Source organism: Erythranthe guttata, chromosome 13 (assembly GCF_056151865.1).
Source record: "Erythranthe guttata isolate IM_541 chromosome 13, IM_541, whole genome shotgun sequence".
In the NCBI taxonomy this organism is placed as follows: Eukaryota; Viridiplantae; Streptophyta; class Magnoliopsida; order Lamiales; family Phrymaceae; genus Erythranthe; species Erythranthe guttata.
Genome location: NC_142545.1, coordinates 10,149,532 through 10,167,861, shown reverse-complemented (window position 1 = coordinate 10,167,861; position 18,330 = coordinate 10,149,532). Strand labels below are relative to the sequence as shown.

At 30.4% G+C, this 18,330-nt stretch overlaps 1 protein-coding gene across 1 annotated transcript; it reads right to left on the bottom strand.

The window, feature by feature from the left end:
* Positions 1 to 1,846: 1,846 nt before the first annotated feature.
* LOC105966681 (patatin-like protein 2) lies at positions 1,847 to 4,142 on the bottom strand. Its single transcript, XM_012991271.2, has 7 exons — positions 3,831 to 4,142; positions 3,495 to 3,676; positions 3,204 to 3,396; positions 2,933 to 3,094; positions 2,476 to 2,760; positions 2,233 to 2,381; positions 1,847 to 2,128 (listed from the first exon to the last, which is right to left on the bottom strand). Exons 1-7 carry the CDS (start codon positions 3,951 to 3,953, stop codon positions 2,050 to 2,052), a joined length of 1,173 nt encoding a protein of 390 aa, XP_012846725.2. The 5' UTR covers positions 3,954 to 4,142; the 3' UTR covers positions 1,847 to 2,049.
* Between the last annotated feature and the right edge of the window lie 14,188 nt (positions 4,143 to 18,330).

The following is an 18,330-nucleotide window of genomic DNA, read 5'->3' as shown; positions in this document are numbered from 1 at the left end:
AGTTTTTAGTTTTTTAATATTTTTTTTCTCTATCAAGTATATTAATGGACTATGAGATTTAAGCATAGTCGATTAAGAATCTGACTATTAAAAATAACAAATCACAACTACAAAATAATACAAAATCAACTATATTTTATAAAAACAAAAAGTATACAAACATTATAGTTGTTTTATACAATTGGAATGAATAAAAAAAATATCAAAAAAAAAAAAAAATTTGGAGTTGGTTAACCTTAATCGACTACCAGAGCATAATCGATTAACTTAATCGACTATTGAAAACATACATAGTCGATTAAGGTTCCAGTCTGCGCGAATTTTATTATCGGCGCCGTTATCCGCCCGATCCACCAAAAAACCATAAATCTACCTCCCCATCCTCACCGCACCGCCGCCACACCACACTTTGTCAACCTTATAGTGGGAGTTCGATCTCTTAGTCTCCCAGTTTCAAGAATTGAAATCCTCCAATAACGACTTTACTGAAGAACTCCATTTAAATATAACAAGCAGAAAAGAGAAAAAAAAAACATAGAAAAGAAAGAAGATGAAGAATCTGGAAATTCATACTTTGTTCACAACAAACTGTAATCTTGTCACAATCAACAAGAAATTCTGAGAGGTCCACTCAGACTCATGACATATTTACATAAATTAATATCAAAACAAATTGGATGTTGTTATTTTCTCTCTTAATTTCTTACGCGATTTATTGTAAGAAAAAATAAAAATAAAAAAAGATATTAATGTGTATACGGCTTCAATCCCGTTGATGATATGAGTGACGACCTTTTTCCACTAGAGGAGAAGAAGAGGAGGAAAATAGAGGAGAGAGAGTGTGTGTACGTGAAAAGAAGAAGTAGAGGAAAAAAGGAGAGAGAAAGAGGAAGAAGAGGGGAGGGGGAAAAATGAGGTGAGAGAAAGGAAAAATGTACGTAGAGAAGAAGAAGGAGGAAAAAGAGGAGAGAGGATGTATTTGACAATTAATTATAGTTTTGAAATTATGAAAATATCATTTGGGTGGAATATTAAATAATGGGGTTTTCTCTAATTATTTTTGGGAGGGAATGTTTCGTTAACTACATTTCCTAAATGAAGAGGTTCTTGCTTATTTTTCCTAATATATTACTACGATTAAGAGTATTCAACCTTTTTCCTAATATAATTGAGGGTGTGTTTGTGACGGTCATTATCTCCTTGGTTGATAATTTTTTTTTTCATATTTCTTCTTCTTATTTAACTTTTTATTTTTCTTCTTCTAAACTTACCTTATTAAAACAATAACTTGATTTTAAGAATGAGTTTCCATGTCGGATTTAACATTTCGAATCTTAACATTTCGAATCTTTAATCCCATCTGCACTTCTCTTGTGTCGGAGTATTTTTAATGTCTTACGCCTGGGCATCTGTTTATTGTTTATTATTCATACATTGAATCGCACGCAAACTAAACTTTATTATTTAGTTAATCTTGGCTAATCTCCCCAAACCAAACAGGGTCTAGGGGTGTAAAGTGTATTTAACCCTATTTTATTAACCCAATAAAACCAGATTCCATAGTATAAATTGAATCGGAAATTTAATTTAATTTCACTCGATATTTAATTATTTCCAACTATTTCATGTATTAGTACAAGGGATTGAACTCATGTAGTATACATATAAACATGTTTGGAAAAACAAGCTTGATTTATCTTTGATCAATCCCTTGAATAGTTTGTTATTTATTAAGCAAACAAAAGTAGGTATAAGTATAACTATAAGATACCGATGCATTTTATGGTTGGCTCAATATAATAGTCGTATTACTAAAAAATTACAAAAATAGATATATGGAAATATAAATTAAAAATAAATTTATTCTGGATTTCATATATATGAAAAGTGAGCATAATGTATAAATTGTTTCCATGTTATATATACAACAATTGGAAACATAAACATAGCATCAATAAAACTTGACAACTAACTAACTAACTTTTGTTTGAACAAAGCAAAAGATGATATCATCAGTAGAGCAAGCCGAAACCACCAGATTCGAGGCCTTCACCATAAGCTGAACATACTCTTTTTATTAGTAGCAGAATTTCGAACTCGCTTCTCCCTGGATAGTACTGCTGCCAGCCTACATTAATCGAAATTTCAACGAAAATAAATTTATTATTTATTGTTCAAATCTCAACTTAATTAATAAGAATAACAATAATTAATCGAGACTTTGTTCAATACCTAACCAATGCCTCCTTGTTTGCTCCCTCACCAAGGTCAATGCTAGAAACCGGTTTTTCCAACAAACTTTCTCCAATTTTCACAACGTCTTCCAAATTCTTCTTCGTCGCAACATCCAAAGAAGACGTCACTCCACTTAAAGAATCATCCTGTCGTAATCATATAAAAATAAATATCAATATAATATATCGACTTTTTAATTTATATACCTTTACATGGAGAAAAGATAGATAAATAACATACCTGAATCCTCAGGTAATTGTTTTCGAGGCCAATTTCAGGCCAGTAGTCTTGATAGTAAGAAAGCCAGTCATAATCAGTCAATTTCGCCACATACCGGCGAACTGTATTCAACACAGAACGCTTTTCAAGATCCCACGCCTTTGCTTTTTTCGAGTCGTATTTGGGCGTACAAGTTCCGAGGGACAAAACAACAAGCCTTTCACAATCCTCTTCCGATCTCATCGAGGACAAAAGTAAATTTTGTTTTGGATCCTTCGATGCTACATCCACCATTGCCACCGACATCTTGAAATCGATCCCATTAAAAAAACAAACAAACACTTAATTAGTATATGATCTATATATATATATATATATATATATATATATATATATATATATATATATATTATTGAATTTCAATTGTCATAAAATATATATTGCAGATTCATATTGAAAGTGTAAAATATATATATACCGGATCGTTAGCAACAACACCGCCAATGAGGTTCAATTGAAGGGGTTCTCCATTGGAATCTTTTGTTTGAAAGTGATGTGGAGGCAGATAAGTCGGAGTAGCTAAACTTCCCATGCATGCGTCTACGAGTGAAGTGTCCAAACTCGGATCATCATTCCGCTCCTAATTAAATTAAATAACGAGTCATATATATATATAGTGTTCTAATTAAATAAATACTTATAGATAAATTAAATAGGAAAATATATACATATATACACATGACACAAACCTGCAGATGGTTGGAGAATAAGACTAGTTTACGTCTCACGGTATCAAAACTCGGAATTATAACATCTGTTAAGGTCTCATGCAACTTTGTGTCACCAAATTTTTCCTTGAGAAGAGAGTGAAGATATTTTCCGTCGTATTTTTGCCCGAAAAAACATTTAACCGTCCTTGCAGCACGAGTCAAAAAATTATTCCTGAATTAATTAAACCACAATGCAAGTACTAATTAAAATTCAGAACTATTATAAAGATTTACGAGATAATTGAAAATTACCGAAACAAAGTTTTTTACCTCTTGGAGTAAATATAGGGGAAGTGTTCAATGTAGAATTCTTTGATATCTTTTGCAGAAAATAACGGACGATTATTATTTCGTTTTGGGGCAGTAAGCATTGCAGTAGTTAAGCTTCCTGTTTCTGTACCAGCAATTATATCGAAATAATCTGCAATCCTCGCGTCATCACCATCCAATTTCTGAACATATCAAAAAAAAAAAAAACATGCATGTAATTATTTATTTTCTTATATATTGTAGAAATAATAATTTGAGTAGGATAAAAAGGAACTCTAAATATATATATAGTTATATTATATTGTATATGATCATGAATGATTAACGTAAAATTACCTGAAGCTCCGATTCAAGAAAAGCAAGAATAACTGCTGGAATTAGTCCTCTAACTCCGCCACCATCTATCGAAAGAACCGTAATCAATTTTCCGAAGGTTTGATCCTCAATCTTTGATGCCATAACAAAAAAATAAACAAAGTAAATTCTTCTTCTAGAGAGAAAAACAAAGTGTATGGATAAACGTAAAACGAGATTGTGAGTAAAAAAAGTATGAGTTTATGTTATATATATAGCCATCTGCTTATCCATAAATCTTAGGAATAAAAGGAAGGAAATATTAATCAGAACTTTATTTCCTAATATTTGATCATCATCTTTTTTCATAACTTTGTTTCCTTTTGTTATTATTTGACTTTTCAAATAAAAATAATCTTAGAATGGCAATGTTGATGAGTACAATTATTTCCCTCTTTTTGTTTCTGTTGCTTCGTGCCGCTAGTTTCCAAAAATAAATATAAATTTTTGTTTCCAAATTCCAATTCAACGGAAATATTTTCGGAAACAAGTTGGTTTCCTTTTGGCTTTTTGGGTAATAAGTTGATTTCCTTATTTTTGGTATATATGAGGCTGGGACTCGGTGGATTTTTATCCAGCAATTGATCCATTACGGATCATATTTTCAAACGGATACGGGGGCGAGTCTACACTTAGCGAAGGGTGGACATATATATATATATATATATATATATATATATATATATATATATATATATATATATATATATATATATATATATATATATATATATATATATATATATATATATATATATGTATATATATATATATATATATATATATATATATATATATATATATATATATCCTATCCAAATTTTATTAATTAACACACCCAAAATTTCAATTAATGCAACAGAAGCCCCACTTTTTTTTTTAATTAGCCCACTCAAAATCCAAATTAATGCAAAAAAAATGTAAAATTTTATTAATTAACCCACCCAAAATCCAAATTATTGCAAAAAAAAAAAAAAAAAAAAAAAAACTCTAAAATTAGTTTTTTTTTTCTTTTTTTTTTTCTAAAAAACTCTAAAATTGGTAGATTTTTAGCCAGTAACCGACCTATTACGGATCATATTTTCAAACGGATACAGGGGTGGACTCAAGCCCACCCTCAATTTACATATTTTACTATATGTCTATTCAGCCCACTTAAATTTGTTAATTAGCCCATCCAAAATTTCAATTAATGCAAAAGAAACCCCATTTTTTATTAATGGAGTTTTTGTGCTTAAGTCCCTAACCAACTATCTTTATTATTCTAGGTTTATGGGCTATATATCTTTTGTCAATAAGGTCATCCCTTTAATATTTATTATAAATAAAGGAAAAATTCATTTACATGACAAAATTACCCCAACCCTTTAGACCCAATTCTTAATTGTAACCCCAATTTACTCAATTTTGACGACAAAAAATTAAATTTGACTTGTTTTTTTCAAATTTCTTTTTTCAAAAATTATTTTCTTGCCGCCGATTTCCGGCGTTGACTTTTCGATCTTTCTAAAATTATTTTCTTGCCCCACTTTTTTTTTTTTTATTAATTAGCCCACTCAAAATCCAAATTAATGCAAAAAAAATGTAAAATTTTATTAATTAGCCCACCCAAAATCCAAATTATTGCAAAAAAAAAAAAAAAAAACACTAAAATTAGTTTTTTTTTCTTTTTTTTTTTCTAAAAAACTCTAAAATTGGTAGATTTTTAGCCAGTAACCGACCTATTACGGATCATATTTTCAAACGGATACAGGGGTGGACTCAAGCCCACCCTCAATTTACATATTTTACTATATATCTATTCAACCCACTTAAATTTGTTAATTAGCCCATCCAAAATTTCAATTAATGCAAAAGAAACCCCATTTTTTATTAATAGAGTTTTTGTGCATAAGTCCCTAACCAACTATCTTTATTATTCTAGGTTTATGGGCTATATATTTTTCGCCAATAAGGTCATCCCTTTAATATTTATTATAAATAAAGGAAAAATTCATTTACATGACAAAATTACCCCAACCCTTTAGACTCAATTCTTAATTGTAACCCCAATTTACTCAATTTTGACGACAAAAAATTAAATTTGACTTTTTTATTTTCAAATTTCTTTTTTCAAAAATTATTTTCTTGCCGCCGATTTCCGGCGTTGACTTTTCGATCTTTCTAATCATATTTTTTTTTCTTCTTCTGGTCTGTTTTTTCCGCCGCTAGATTCCGGCGTTGATTTTTTTTAGTGTTTTTTTTTTTACGCACGACGCTAGACGTTAACCGTAATTGTGCTATCATTAACGGTAATTATACTGTTACTAACAGTAAATTAACGTAAATATACTGTCATTGATAGTACATTAGCGAAGGGTGGACACAAGGCCCACCCTCAATTTACAATTCCCCCTATATATATATTTAGTCTATCCAAAAAAAAAAAAAATAGTCTATCCAAATTTCTTTATTAAGTTACACACCCAAAATTTCAATTAATGCAACAGAAGCCCCATTTTTTTTATTAATTAACCCACTCAAAATCCAAATTAATGCAAAAATGGTGTCAAATTTGATTAATTAGCCCACCCAAAATCCAAATTATTGCAAAAAAAAAAAACTATAAAATTTTTTTTTTTTTTTTTTTTTTTTCGTTTCTTCTTTTCCTATTTTCTGATTTGATCATAAAAAAATTCTAAAAAAATTCGGGGCACTGCTCCTGCACTTCCGAAAATTTAAGCCCACCATGTACCAAATTCCTGGACTCGCCACTGAACGGATAATAAATTTTTAACCGACTTATTGGATTGGGTCGAATCTTTAGACCAACCCATTTATAATGGGTCCGTTGATGGTTCCTAATATTATAAAAATTCGGTTGCCAGATAATTATCGGTCAATCAATTATATTAATAACATTTTATTAAAAAAATATAAAATAAAGGATGTGGTCTTTTAACTGGGTATGAAATTATCAAAAGAGTTGGGAATCCTAACATAGGATTTTTAATTAAACAGAAAAAAAACCAAGAAAAAAAAGTTGGACATAAACCTTCCACCATAAATTGGGAATGTGCATGTTTGGAATTAGTTTGAATTTCAGAATCATATTTTTTTTGCAAATTCCTATTAATTATTTTGATATGATAAATGATCATGGCTAGTACTACAAGAAATATTATGTTTGACAACGAAATATTTTGTTGTTGAAAGGGTAAAATTCGTTGCCAATACAATTCGCTTGAAATATTGGGAAAACTAAAAATATCAAAAATGAAAAATAAAGTTTGACCTAGACGACGATTAAAATACAATCAAATAATATTTCATTTGAAAGTTCTTGTACTTTAAAATGATTTTTTTTTTAATTCAACGTATTTTAGGAGTTGTGATCAAAAGAAAATATTAATGGGAAAGAAAAAAAAACCTTGTATATCAAAAGTTACTTATACAATTAAGTATTGTATTAAATATTAATTAAATTACTTATTGTCCTTTGAATCCTATGACAACGAAATATATATACACAAGAATAGTTTTGTCCCTACATATATAGAATGAAAGATAAACCTTTCTCGCATATTAAATTTCTCATTATATTTTGTCAAGTTATGTCTTTCCTTTTTATTTGTTTGCAAATAAATTACGGAAAAGAAAGAAAAATGGATAATATGCAATTAAACTTACCATTAACAAAAACTTAAACTTGAACTTATCAAGAAATATATAGTATATACATATAGCTCTATACTATGTAGCACGGACACGGAAAAAGCGATACGAGGAAACGGCATTTTCCGAAAATGGGGATGGGGAACTTGGGGAAACGTATAAATATAAAAGGTATAGGGGTGTATTTATAAATATCCTATATAAACATATATAAGTTTTTATTATATATAAATTCTTTTATATATTTTTATACAAACATATTGAAAATAAATTTTACTATCAACTATTAATTTGCAGTTGATCATTAAACATGTAAATAATTAGAAAAACAACAAAAATATTTAAAAATTTGCTATTCCAACATGTTTCTAACTTTTTAAAAATTGCAAGATGGCCCATAAGGTGTGCGGCATTATCTTCAAGCTTCCGACATGATACGCTTCCGAAACACGGAAACATAGAAGTTCAAGTTTCCGTGTTACAAAGGCTCTATATGTAATTCAATATAAAACCATTCAAACTTTAAATTCTCTAAGATATGAACAGAAGACCTACTAATACAGTCTAGACAGGCTCGTCAGTCGTCTTCTTAATCTTCCTATCAGTATTATTTATTAACATGGAGAGTCCAAACAACTTTATTTTGGGAGAAAAATGTTATATGAAATCCTTAATTCAAATAGAATTTCAATTGAAATTGAGAATTTTTTCAATATTCCTATATTTATCAAGGTTGAAAGCAAAAACCGGGTCGGAGGCGGTTAGGGACCGACTCACGATTAATCGGTGCGGCGGTGATTAATCGGCGACAAATCGGAAATAAATCAGTTTTTGAAATTTAATATAATATAAGCACACATACTAAAAATAAAAATTTAAAATTAAAAAGTAATTCCATAATTTATTATGCTAGATTAAATATATAGATTCCTAAAATGTGAGGTGCTAAACTTAAAGGGGTCTTAAGATATAAGTCCTTAGTGACACACCTTATTAGAACTAAATGACAACTCTAATTAAAATTTGCTTCACATCCTTTATGAACTTTATTCCAAAAATACCCCTCTACTCACAAACTCGAAATTATAGCATATTGTAAATATACTATGATGAACTATGGTATTATTTAACATTTTTAAATTTGCATCTAGCATTTTTTTTTTCATTTTTACGTGTTTTTTCTTTTTCTTTTTTCATTTTTCATATTTTTTCATTATATAAAAAAAAAATTCCCCTTCTTTTCTACATTGAAAATTATGGTTTTTTTAAATTTTTTTGGGTCGTTGACATCTACAGAAACACGCAGGAAACGTAGTAATCCGTAGACACCCACAGACATCTTGAAACCCTAGCCATGAAACCCTAGCCGCCAGACACCGTAGACACCCAAAGACACTCATAGACACATCTGTAGACATCCAAATCGAAAAATCTTAAATTTTCCGCACCAAACCCTAGATCTGATCCGCCGCCACCACCACCACCACCGCCACTACTCCCCTCTCTCCCTTCCCCACAGCCAGACCCACCTCACGACTCATCCGTATTGGTTGCAAACAAAAACGAGCATGCCATCCTCTATCCAGTGTCACAAAGCCTCAAGATGCAACCCCTACATCGAGGGCCGCCATAGCCGCCGCCACCATAGCCACCGTCAAAGCCTCTATACTATTCCACTATAATTGAAGAGAAGAAAAGAGGGGGGAGGAGGACGTGAGAGAGAGAGAGAGAAACCATAAAGTGAGAGGGAAGGAACGTGTTGAGCGGCGTGAGAGAGAGGGGAAGAGAGAGAAAGAGAGAAATAAATGAGAAAAAAGAAGACGTGACTTTTATTAGGTATTGTAAGGGTATTTTTGGGTTAAATAAAAATCAAAGGATGTGTATCAATTTTTATTCTAAAATAGGGATGTAGTTAAAATTTTCTATTTTAGTTTGTCACTCATAACTATTTAAGTTTGGTTTTAGGGGTGTGGGGCATATTACCCCAAACTTAAATGGGGTCTTTACAAATAAGCTCATCAATGGGTACTTATTTATAAAGAGATCAGGACAAAAAAACTCATTTATAAATAAGTGCACACATGGACCAAATATTTGTAAAAGACTAAAATAGCCCCTCATACTTTAATAGGCTCCAATTTCATCCTTAATTTAATTTAACCTCAATTTGACACCAAATTTCACAAATTATTCAATTTTGACCCAAAACACATTTTTATGGACAAACTCGTCATATACATGAATGTTTCCTTTATTTATAATAAATATTAAATGGATGGGCTTATTGGTGAAAGAGATATAGCCCATAAACTTACAATAATAAAGATGTTTGGTTAGGGACTTATGCACAAAAACCCCAACTTAAGTTATATGCAACATTTGATATTATAAATTCGACTGTGGCTGTATGCAATACTAATTCCACTTGTGCAAGATCAAATTAAAGAAATATTCCAAAAGATTCCATTTCATTAAGATGAAATGACAAATATACCCATAAATTAAATTGACCTTTGTTTACTCATACAAGACCAAATAACAAATAATGAAAAAAAAAGAAGAAAACAAAGAACACGTGAAAAATAAAAAAACAAGAAAACAAAGAACACGTGAAAGAATATATGTCCATAAACTCGACACCATAATGTCGAAATTTAGTATATTTGGACTAATTTGCTAACAGTTAAATTTCAACACTAAGGTGTCGATTTTGTACTCCAAAATCGACATCTCAATGTCGATTTTTACCTATAAAATTCGACATGTACTTAATAGTAATGACTTGGCCTGCAATATTACTGCCTCCGACAGTAATTAAACTATCTGAAACGGTAATATTACTGTCTGATATAGTAATTTTACAGTATTAACACTACAAGAAATAATGCATTTAGGGACGACTTTTTATGGTCGCTAAAAGCAAAAAAATGGTCGCGAAAACGTATAGCGACCAAATTAAGCTTGGTCACTCGTGGTCACAACAGGGTGGCTACTAAAAGTATTAGTGACCAGTTAATCGGTTGGACGCAAAAGTGACTTCTTTTGCGACCATACAATCATGGTCATTAAAGATGAATTTATTTGCAACCAATTAATTAATCACTAATCTAAAAAAATGTCGTCTCTATAATATTGATATGGTTGCTATACATATACATTTAGTCACCAATCGTCTTGGTTGCAGTATAATATTTTTGTAGCGACCAAAACATTGATGGCAATATAATACTAAAATGGTTGCTATAATGATATATTTAGTGACCAATCTATTGGTGGATAAATAATATTTATTTAGCAACCAAGAAATTGGTGTCAATATGATATTAGCATGATCGCTGTAATTGTACATTTAGTGACCAATCAATTTGGTTGGTATATAATAATTATTTAATAACCACGAATTTGGTGGCAGTATAATATTAGCATGGTCGCTGTAATTTTATATTTAGTGACCAATCTATTTGGTGGATAAATGATATTTATTTAGCAACCAAGAACTTGGTGCCAATATAATATTAGCATGGTCATTGTAATTTTACATTTAGTGACCAATATAATTGGTGGATAAATAGTATTTATTTATCTACCACGAAATTGGTGGCAATATATTTTTAGCATGGTCTCAATAATTTTACGTTTAGTGACCTATTCTTTAAGTAGGTATATAATATTTATTTAGCAATCCATAAGTTGGTAGCAATATACTACTAACACGGTTGCTATCAGTATAATTTAGTGGCCACATCCTTTTGGTTACTACATAATATTTATTTAAGAACCATGTAATTAGTTGCAATAATGTAGACATGGTTGCTAATCTATATATATATATATATATATATATATATATATATATATATATATATATATATATATATATATATATATATATATATCAAACACCAAAATATGGTTGCAAAACAATTTGAACTGGTTGATAATAAATATACAACAAAAAACGAACACTATTGTCAACATCCACATCTTTCTTCATGGAGTTTGATATACACAAAGAACTAAAATGATCGAAGCTCCAAAAATTACTAAGGCACATGATTTAAATATAAAAAAATAGACATTGCGATTCGAAAACAAAGAATGATGGTTGGTTCTATCCACTCCCGCTGGTCGTAATTTTGCGAAAAAATTAGGTGTAAATCTCGAAGAAGTTCGTAGGACCCAGAAAGAGGGAAAAGTATAAAAGATGATGTCACCAGTTATGCTGAAGGAGTTTTAAAGAGAAGTCCAGCTTTAGTAACTTCTTTTTGTGCTACAACCATCTTTAAAAGAGTTTCTCCCACCTATATCAAATTTTCGTGAAACCATTATAAGCTTGATGAGCAACACAATTTTTAAATATATAAAAGGTAAATAATAAACCTTCGCTTTCTTGCCAAAAAGAACTGTATGAAGAAGCTGTAGATTCTCATCAACTTTTCTCTTCGACAACTTGAAAGCCACTGAAAAAAATCACATTAAAACAGCTCATTTTATCAAAAAGAGGGTGTGTGCTAAATCTTATTACATCATGTAATATCACAGACCCTATACCAATTCCGACAAAGAAGCTACACGAAATCATATATGATGCAGTTTTAAGTTTTCACGTGCTATTTATAAATCATAGAAGAAATTAATAGATCAACCTCATCAAATATACATGGTAACCGACCATACACGATAAACTTGAAGCATAGGAAATACAACTAATTAAATTAGAGTCAGGTACAACTAACAAAAGGCTAAGAGTAGAGATTTGTAAGACAACACTTTCTATCAACATAAAATGAAAATGTTTCGATTAAATGCTACTAAACATCTATAGAATTTCATATTAAAGAATAAAATGTTTCTTTGTCCTGTAACAATTAAAATACGTGAGTAAACTCACAGTAATTGATAGAACCTTATCAATCCTCCGTTTGGTAGATATTACCAATAATCTCAATTCTCATATAATTACTATTCAAAGTACCATGACTACAGCACAAGTGCACGTAAGTTTCAAAACAACCATCTTAGTAGAAACAATAATTGATTGAAGGCTTTCCATTTATTTTTTCAAAACCAAAGGCATAGTCAAGTCTGGGTTAAAAAAAACAAAAAGAAAGCATACCATTAGGAATCTCCTTAAGTTGTGTTTCTCGTCCCTAAAAACATTGAAACAACACAATTATTAGTGAAAAATTAAATACACTTTTTGTAATTCATTATATGTAAACACAATATCACTTAATCTTAAACTTCAATTATCACTTACATTTTAATCACAAACTATTATGCATAAAGCCAGAAACTGCATCAATTATGTGTTGCATACAAACAAAAAACCTTGTCATCTCTCAAGTTTAACTCACACTAAATCTTCACTCATCTTCATAATGAACCATTACCTCTAATATCACATCAATTAACTATCAAACCACATGCTAGTAGTTTTCCAGATACACTAAAAACATACTGAAATTAATTCATAGCTACTGAACAACAAACAAAAATAATCATTTACTATCTACACAAACCAGTATATTTTTTTTACTAGTCAACATGACAAATATATAATTTATGTTCTGCATATTCTGACTCAAAACAAGGAAATAACCCCCCTTATTTCTTCACATGAAACTTAAACAAATATATACTTCTTATTCCCAATGAAACTTAAATAAATAAAACTTTAAGCAACTCACAAATTTAGAAAACATCTGATCCACAGATGAGGACTCCACCATTAAAGTCTAACCCTGAAACTGTAAAGTTGACAAAATTGATACTACGAGGGAAGGAAAATAGATCTATAGAGACAAACATGAATGATTGTAGGCAAATACTTTTTATTTTGTTGATCACTACAATCTAAGATTGGTGAACTAAAAGTAGAGGATATTAAAAAAATCCAACTATATTTAGTATGAACGAAAAAATTGAACTATTTATACCTGTATTTATTCACTACTCCAAGTCGCTATCCACATTAGCGTGAGACGCAACTTCATCATCACAGGTCCAATATTCAACTAAGGTGTCGTCTTCTTCTTCTTTATCTTCTTCTTCGTTTTTATCATTTTGTGTGTGTGGAATAATTATCTTTTCAGCAATTTCAATCTCTATAGGAGCTTCATCATTCCGAACTATCGACCCAACCTCTTGAGCAGAAATTCCAAGCTCAATATGAACAAAAGTTTCTTGTTGATATGCATCATTCACGTCAAGTTCATTTCCATCGGTAAAGTGGATGAGTGATGGGTCAAAAAGATGTCGATGTTGTACATGTTGAACAACTTTCCACTCCCCACCTAATTTTGTATCGCTAACATAGAAAACCTGGGGTACTTGATTTGCTAACATAGAAAATCTGGTAAGATCACCATCTATTTTTACTGCTTTATGGCGATCCAAATCAAACCATTTACAACTAAATAATACACATCGGTAACCACAAACATAGCTCAACTCAATCACATCTTCTAAGACTCCGTAAGACTTGATCCTTTTACCTTTGTGAATAGAATTTGTACACACTCCACTATTTTGTTTCACTCATCTAGAATCTCTTTTGCTAGTTAGATACTTGACTCCTTCCACGACACACCCACTACATTTACTATGACGATAATCAGGTCCTGATGCAAGTGCAAGAAGTTCATTTGTAGCTTCAGGAGATTTTATACTCCTTAACTTTTTAATCTGAATAACAAATTAATGCGAGTAACATGCAATCAACAAATAAGATATTAGTTAAAAAAAACAATTAAAATATAATTTAGCAAACCATTTAGCAAAATTAATTAAAATATAATTTAGAGCTATTACTCGATTATCAAACCATTTAGCAAACTCTTTTTTTTGTCTAGCCTCCCAACTAATAGGATTTTCTTGCTTCAACTTTTCTTCATGCTCCCTGAAAAAGAACCGATAACTAAATTAAATGATGTTAAAATACTATTGTTATACAAAAAAAAATTATACTAACCTCAAATACAATTCTATCTCTGCACAATTATTCAAGACAAACCAATGCAATTCATTATATTGTTGAGAGGTCATCTCTAAAAAATATGTTTCTCCAAAAGTTCGAATTTTACTTTTGAAAACAGAAATTGTTGCATTTGGATGTGCCTCCCCGTCATAATTTCTTTCAGCTCTGTTATATTTTGTCTCCATTCCATGGAGATACAATGAACAAAAAGTCAAACACTCTTTCACGATATAAGTCTCCGCAATTGAGCCTTCAGGACAAGCTCTATTTCGGACCATCCTTTTTAGACTACTAAGATACCTGTAATTATATCGTAAAATATTTAAATATTATAACACATTTAACTACCTAGATAAATTTATGAAACATTAACTTCAAAAAAAATTTGAGAAAAAAAAATTAAAATAAATGAACATTTTACCTCTCGATAGGATACATCCATATATAATGAACAGGGCCTCCCACCTTTGCTTCTTGTGCCAAATGAACTGGTAGATGGATCATAACATCACAGAATGTTGGTGGGAATATCATTTCCAACTTGCTTAATATCACAAGAATCTTTTTTTTTTCCAAATCATCAAGGACTTCAAGGTTCAATTTCCTAGAACACAAAATGACTCTTGATTTTTTTTTGCTTAATTGGATTTATCGTATGAATTGGTTTGCATTTGCATGTTATATTGGTAAAATGACTCTTGATTTTTTTTCTATTATTTGTGATGGAGATGGCTTCCTATCAAACAAAAAAAAATCATGTTGCACTTATTCATACAATCAAAATTAACAGAGATCAATATATGTACAAATTAAGCCTTATAGCTATACTAGTATATATTTAATTAGTATTGAATTTTATGAAATATTTTTTATGTTTCTCTTTTATTGATATTAATATCTTAATTCTTTTCAGATCTCAAGTCTAATAATGAGTACAGATCATAAACGTAGAATGGAGTTATTAACAGCAATGGCAGCAACTAACAATACCGGAAATTTGAAGCGTAAGAAGGAGTTAGCAAATGCTTTAACTGCAAATGGTATAGCTGATGAGCCAACTGAGAATTCGTGTCTTCGAAATTTAAATGGTAATGATATTAACATGTTATTTTAATTTATTTGCAGTTATATATAAAAAGTTAATTTAAGTTAATATTTTGTACTTTGAGCGTAGAAATAAGAGAGTGTTTGTACCACCGACTAAATCAAGTATTTCAAACTCTTTGACTAGACAATCGGCAACAAACCCAAAAACTAGCGATAAAGGTATTTTTTTTCTATAATTGGTTTTATTTTTGTAAACTTTGTTTATTAAATAGTATAAATTTATATATTTCCTTAACGCATGTAAATGTAATCAATATTTACAGCTAGAGTGCATACAGAAGACCGTCACGTACAACATGTGACTAATGCTTCGGATGAGCACACTGGAGTTGCTGTTACAGGTTTTGTTAAGTTGTATATTTTATTTTTACTTATTTTTACTTCTAACTTATTTTTTAAAAAACTAATTGTAGAATCAGTCATAGATACGGTGGATAAAGTAGATGCCATAAAAGGTAATGTTAAACATACTATTTTTTTCTTTTTTTTAATCTGTATTGGTATATTAACTATTGATTTATCTTTTATTTACTTATGTTAATTATGGATTAGTGGGTCAAAAACGAGGCCGTGGACTGACTAGGGGGTTAAATACCCAAAAGTATAAACGCAAATCCGGGGGGAGAAGCCAAAAATTGTTATTCCTGAAGGAATAAACAGACCCGTTGGGGAGCATAGCTCCAAACATGCAACCGAGATTGGGGTCTTAATTAGGTGTGAAGCTCCAATGCAAGTTGAGGGTTGGGCAAAAATTCCGAATGAAACAAAAGATCATCTTCTTAGGAAGTTGACTGTAAGTGATGTTGTTAGTTATCCTCATTTAAAATTTTCTTTGAGTCCATATTAAACAATATCATAGTACCTAATTCAAAATTTCAAAATTTTCAAAATGTCAAAAGAATAAGCTCAGTTATGAACTGGAGGAGCCTCATGTTGTTCAATGCATTTGGAAGTCTTTTGCCAAACATTTATTATCTTTTCGTTCAAATGCTCATAAATATTATTTAAAATGGAAAGAAGGAGGTGGTGTGACACTAGCCAGACAAAATATATACGAAAAACTCGGTGATCGTCGTGACGATTGGCTTTGGTTGTGCGATTTTTGGGAGACAGCAAAGTTTGAGGTACTATATTATTTTAGACATTTTTTGTTATAATAATGTATACTACTGATTAGAAAAATGATTCATTACATTATTTTTTTATTTGTCAATATTTACAGAAAGTTTCAAATACTCAGAAAAGTAATAGGAAGAAGCTGACATGTGGTCATAAATTGGGAACAAAGTCTCGTGCAACACATCAACATGAGAAAGTTAGTCATATATTTTCTTACTATGAAATATTTAGTTGTCGACGTAAATTAACATTTGAATTGGTACATCACATGGTTTCGATGATATTGATATGTATGAGGTTGAATATCATAATCCGAAAAATGGATCGGCCTATAAAGATTTTGAGGCTAATAGTGTAAGTATAATTCATATTTAGGTTATTTCTTAGTTTGTTTGATCAATTATGCTTGTGTGTTAAAAGTAAATAATTTATCTATATAATGATTAACCTAGTAACTCATATTTGAAAATAGGTTCGAATGAAAGAATTGAGAGAACAACAAAGAGCTTTGCCAGAAGGCGTTGATCGAATGACCACAGAAGAAATTTGCATAACAGTTTTAGGGGAAAATTCATCATACGCTAAATCGAAAGGTCTTAATCGAAAAGTATCTGGAGTTGATGCAATTTCATCTTTTGAAGCTTCTAGCAGTCAAGCACGATTAGAAGAGGAGTTGGCGAACACACAATCTGAGTTGGCAAGTACAAAAGTTGAGATGGCTATTCAGAAAACTACTGTAGAAGCGGTAGTAAAATTCATGGAGCAGATGACTGGCAAAAGCTTTGCTGAAGTTATAAACGTACCTAATTGGTGAGTTCAAAACTAGAATAAATCCCGGTATAATTTTATTAATAACATAATTATTTATAATTAATTTTTTTTGCACTTATTCAAGCTATTCTTATTTTTATCATGCAGAGTTAATTAACAAGAAATGAAGAAGTAACTTGATTGAGGTGGATTTTACTTTATGGGACGTATTATTGCCATGGGCAAATTATGATTTAAGTTTTTAAATTTAGTTGATGTTTATATTTTGGGCATATTTCATAGGGATCTTTGTCTTAATTTGGATATGAATTATGGTAATTTGCTTAACACTATGAGTTTGTTTTATGATATGGTTATCTGCTTTCTTTAGTGTCGTATTTTCTTTAAAAAATGAAAAAAGCTTCTTGTTTTGCGAAGGAAGTTTGCATTCCGTCGGAGAAAAGAGATTAGAAAACAGAGAGTTTCGCTTATTAATTTATTTCTCGTATTATTTCAAAAAAAAATTCCCATTTTACACTATCGGTACACAAGAATATGAGTGGAAATATATCAGAATTATGAGAGAGAGCGAACTAAGAAAGAGAAGGAAGAAACGAAAGAAAAGGGAAGGGAAAACAGGGTAGGTGGCAACGAAGAATGAGACATAATCTCGGTGGAACTCTTCTGCCTAAAAAACAAAAAGAATAGCAATGGTTGCTATTGCTGCTGTAGTGCAGAAGACATGTTTTTCCACAGTGTCCTTGAGGTTTAAGGTTCAGTAAAGAAGTATTTCTTAAACGTTTTTGTAAAGGTATGTCATCTTATGTTTTGTTCTGTTTTTTTTTCCCTTTTTCTCTTTCTTTTATAAAGCAT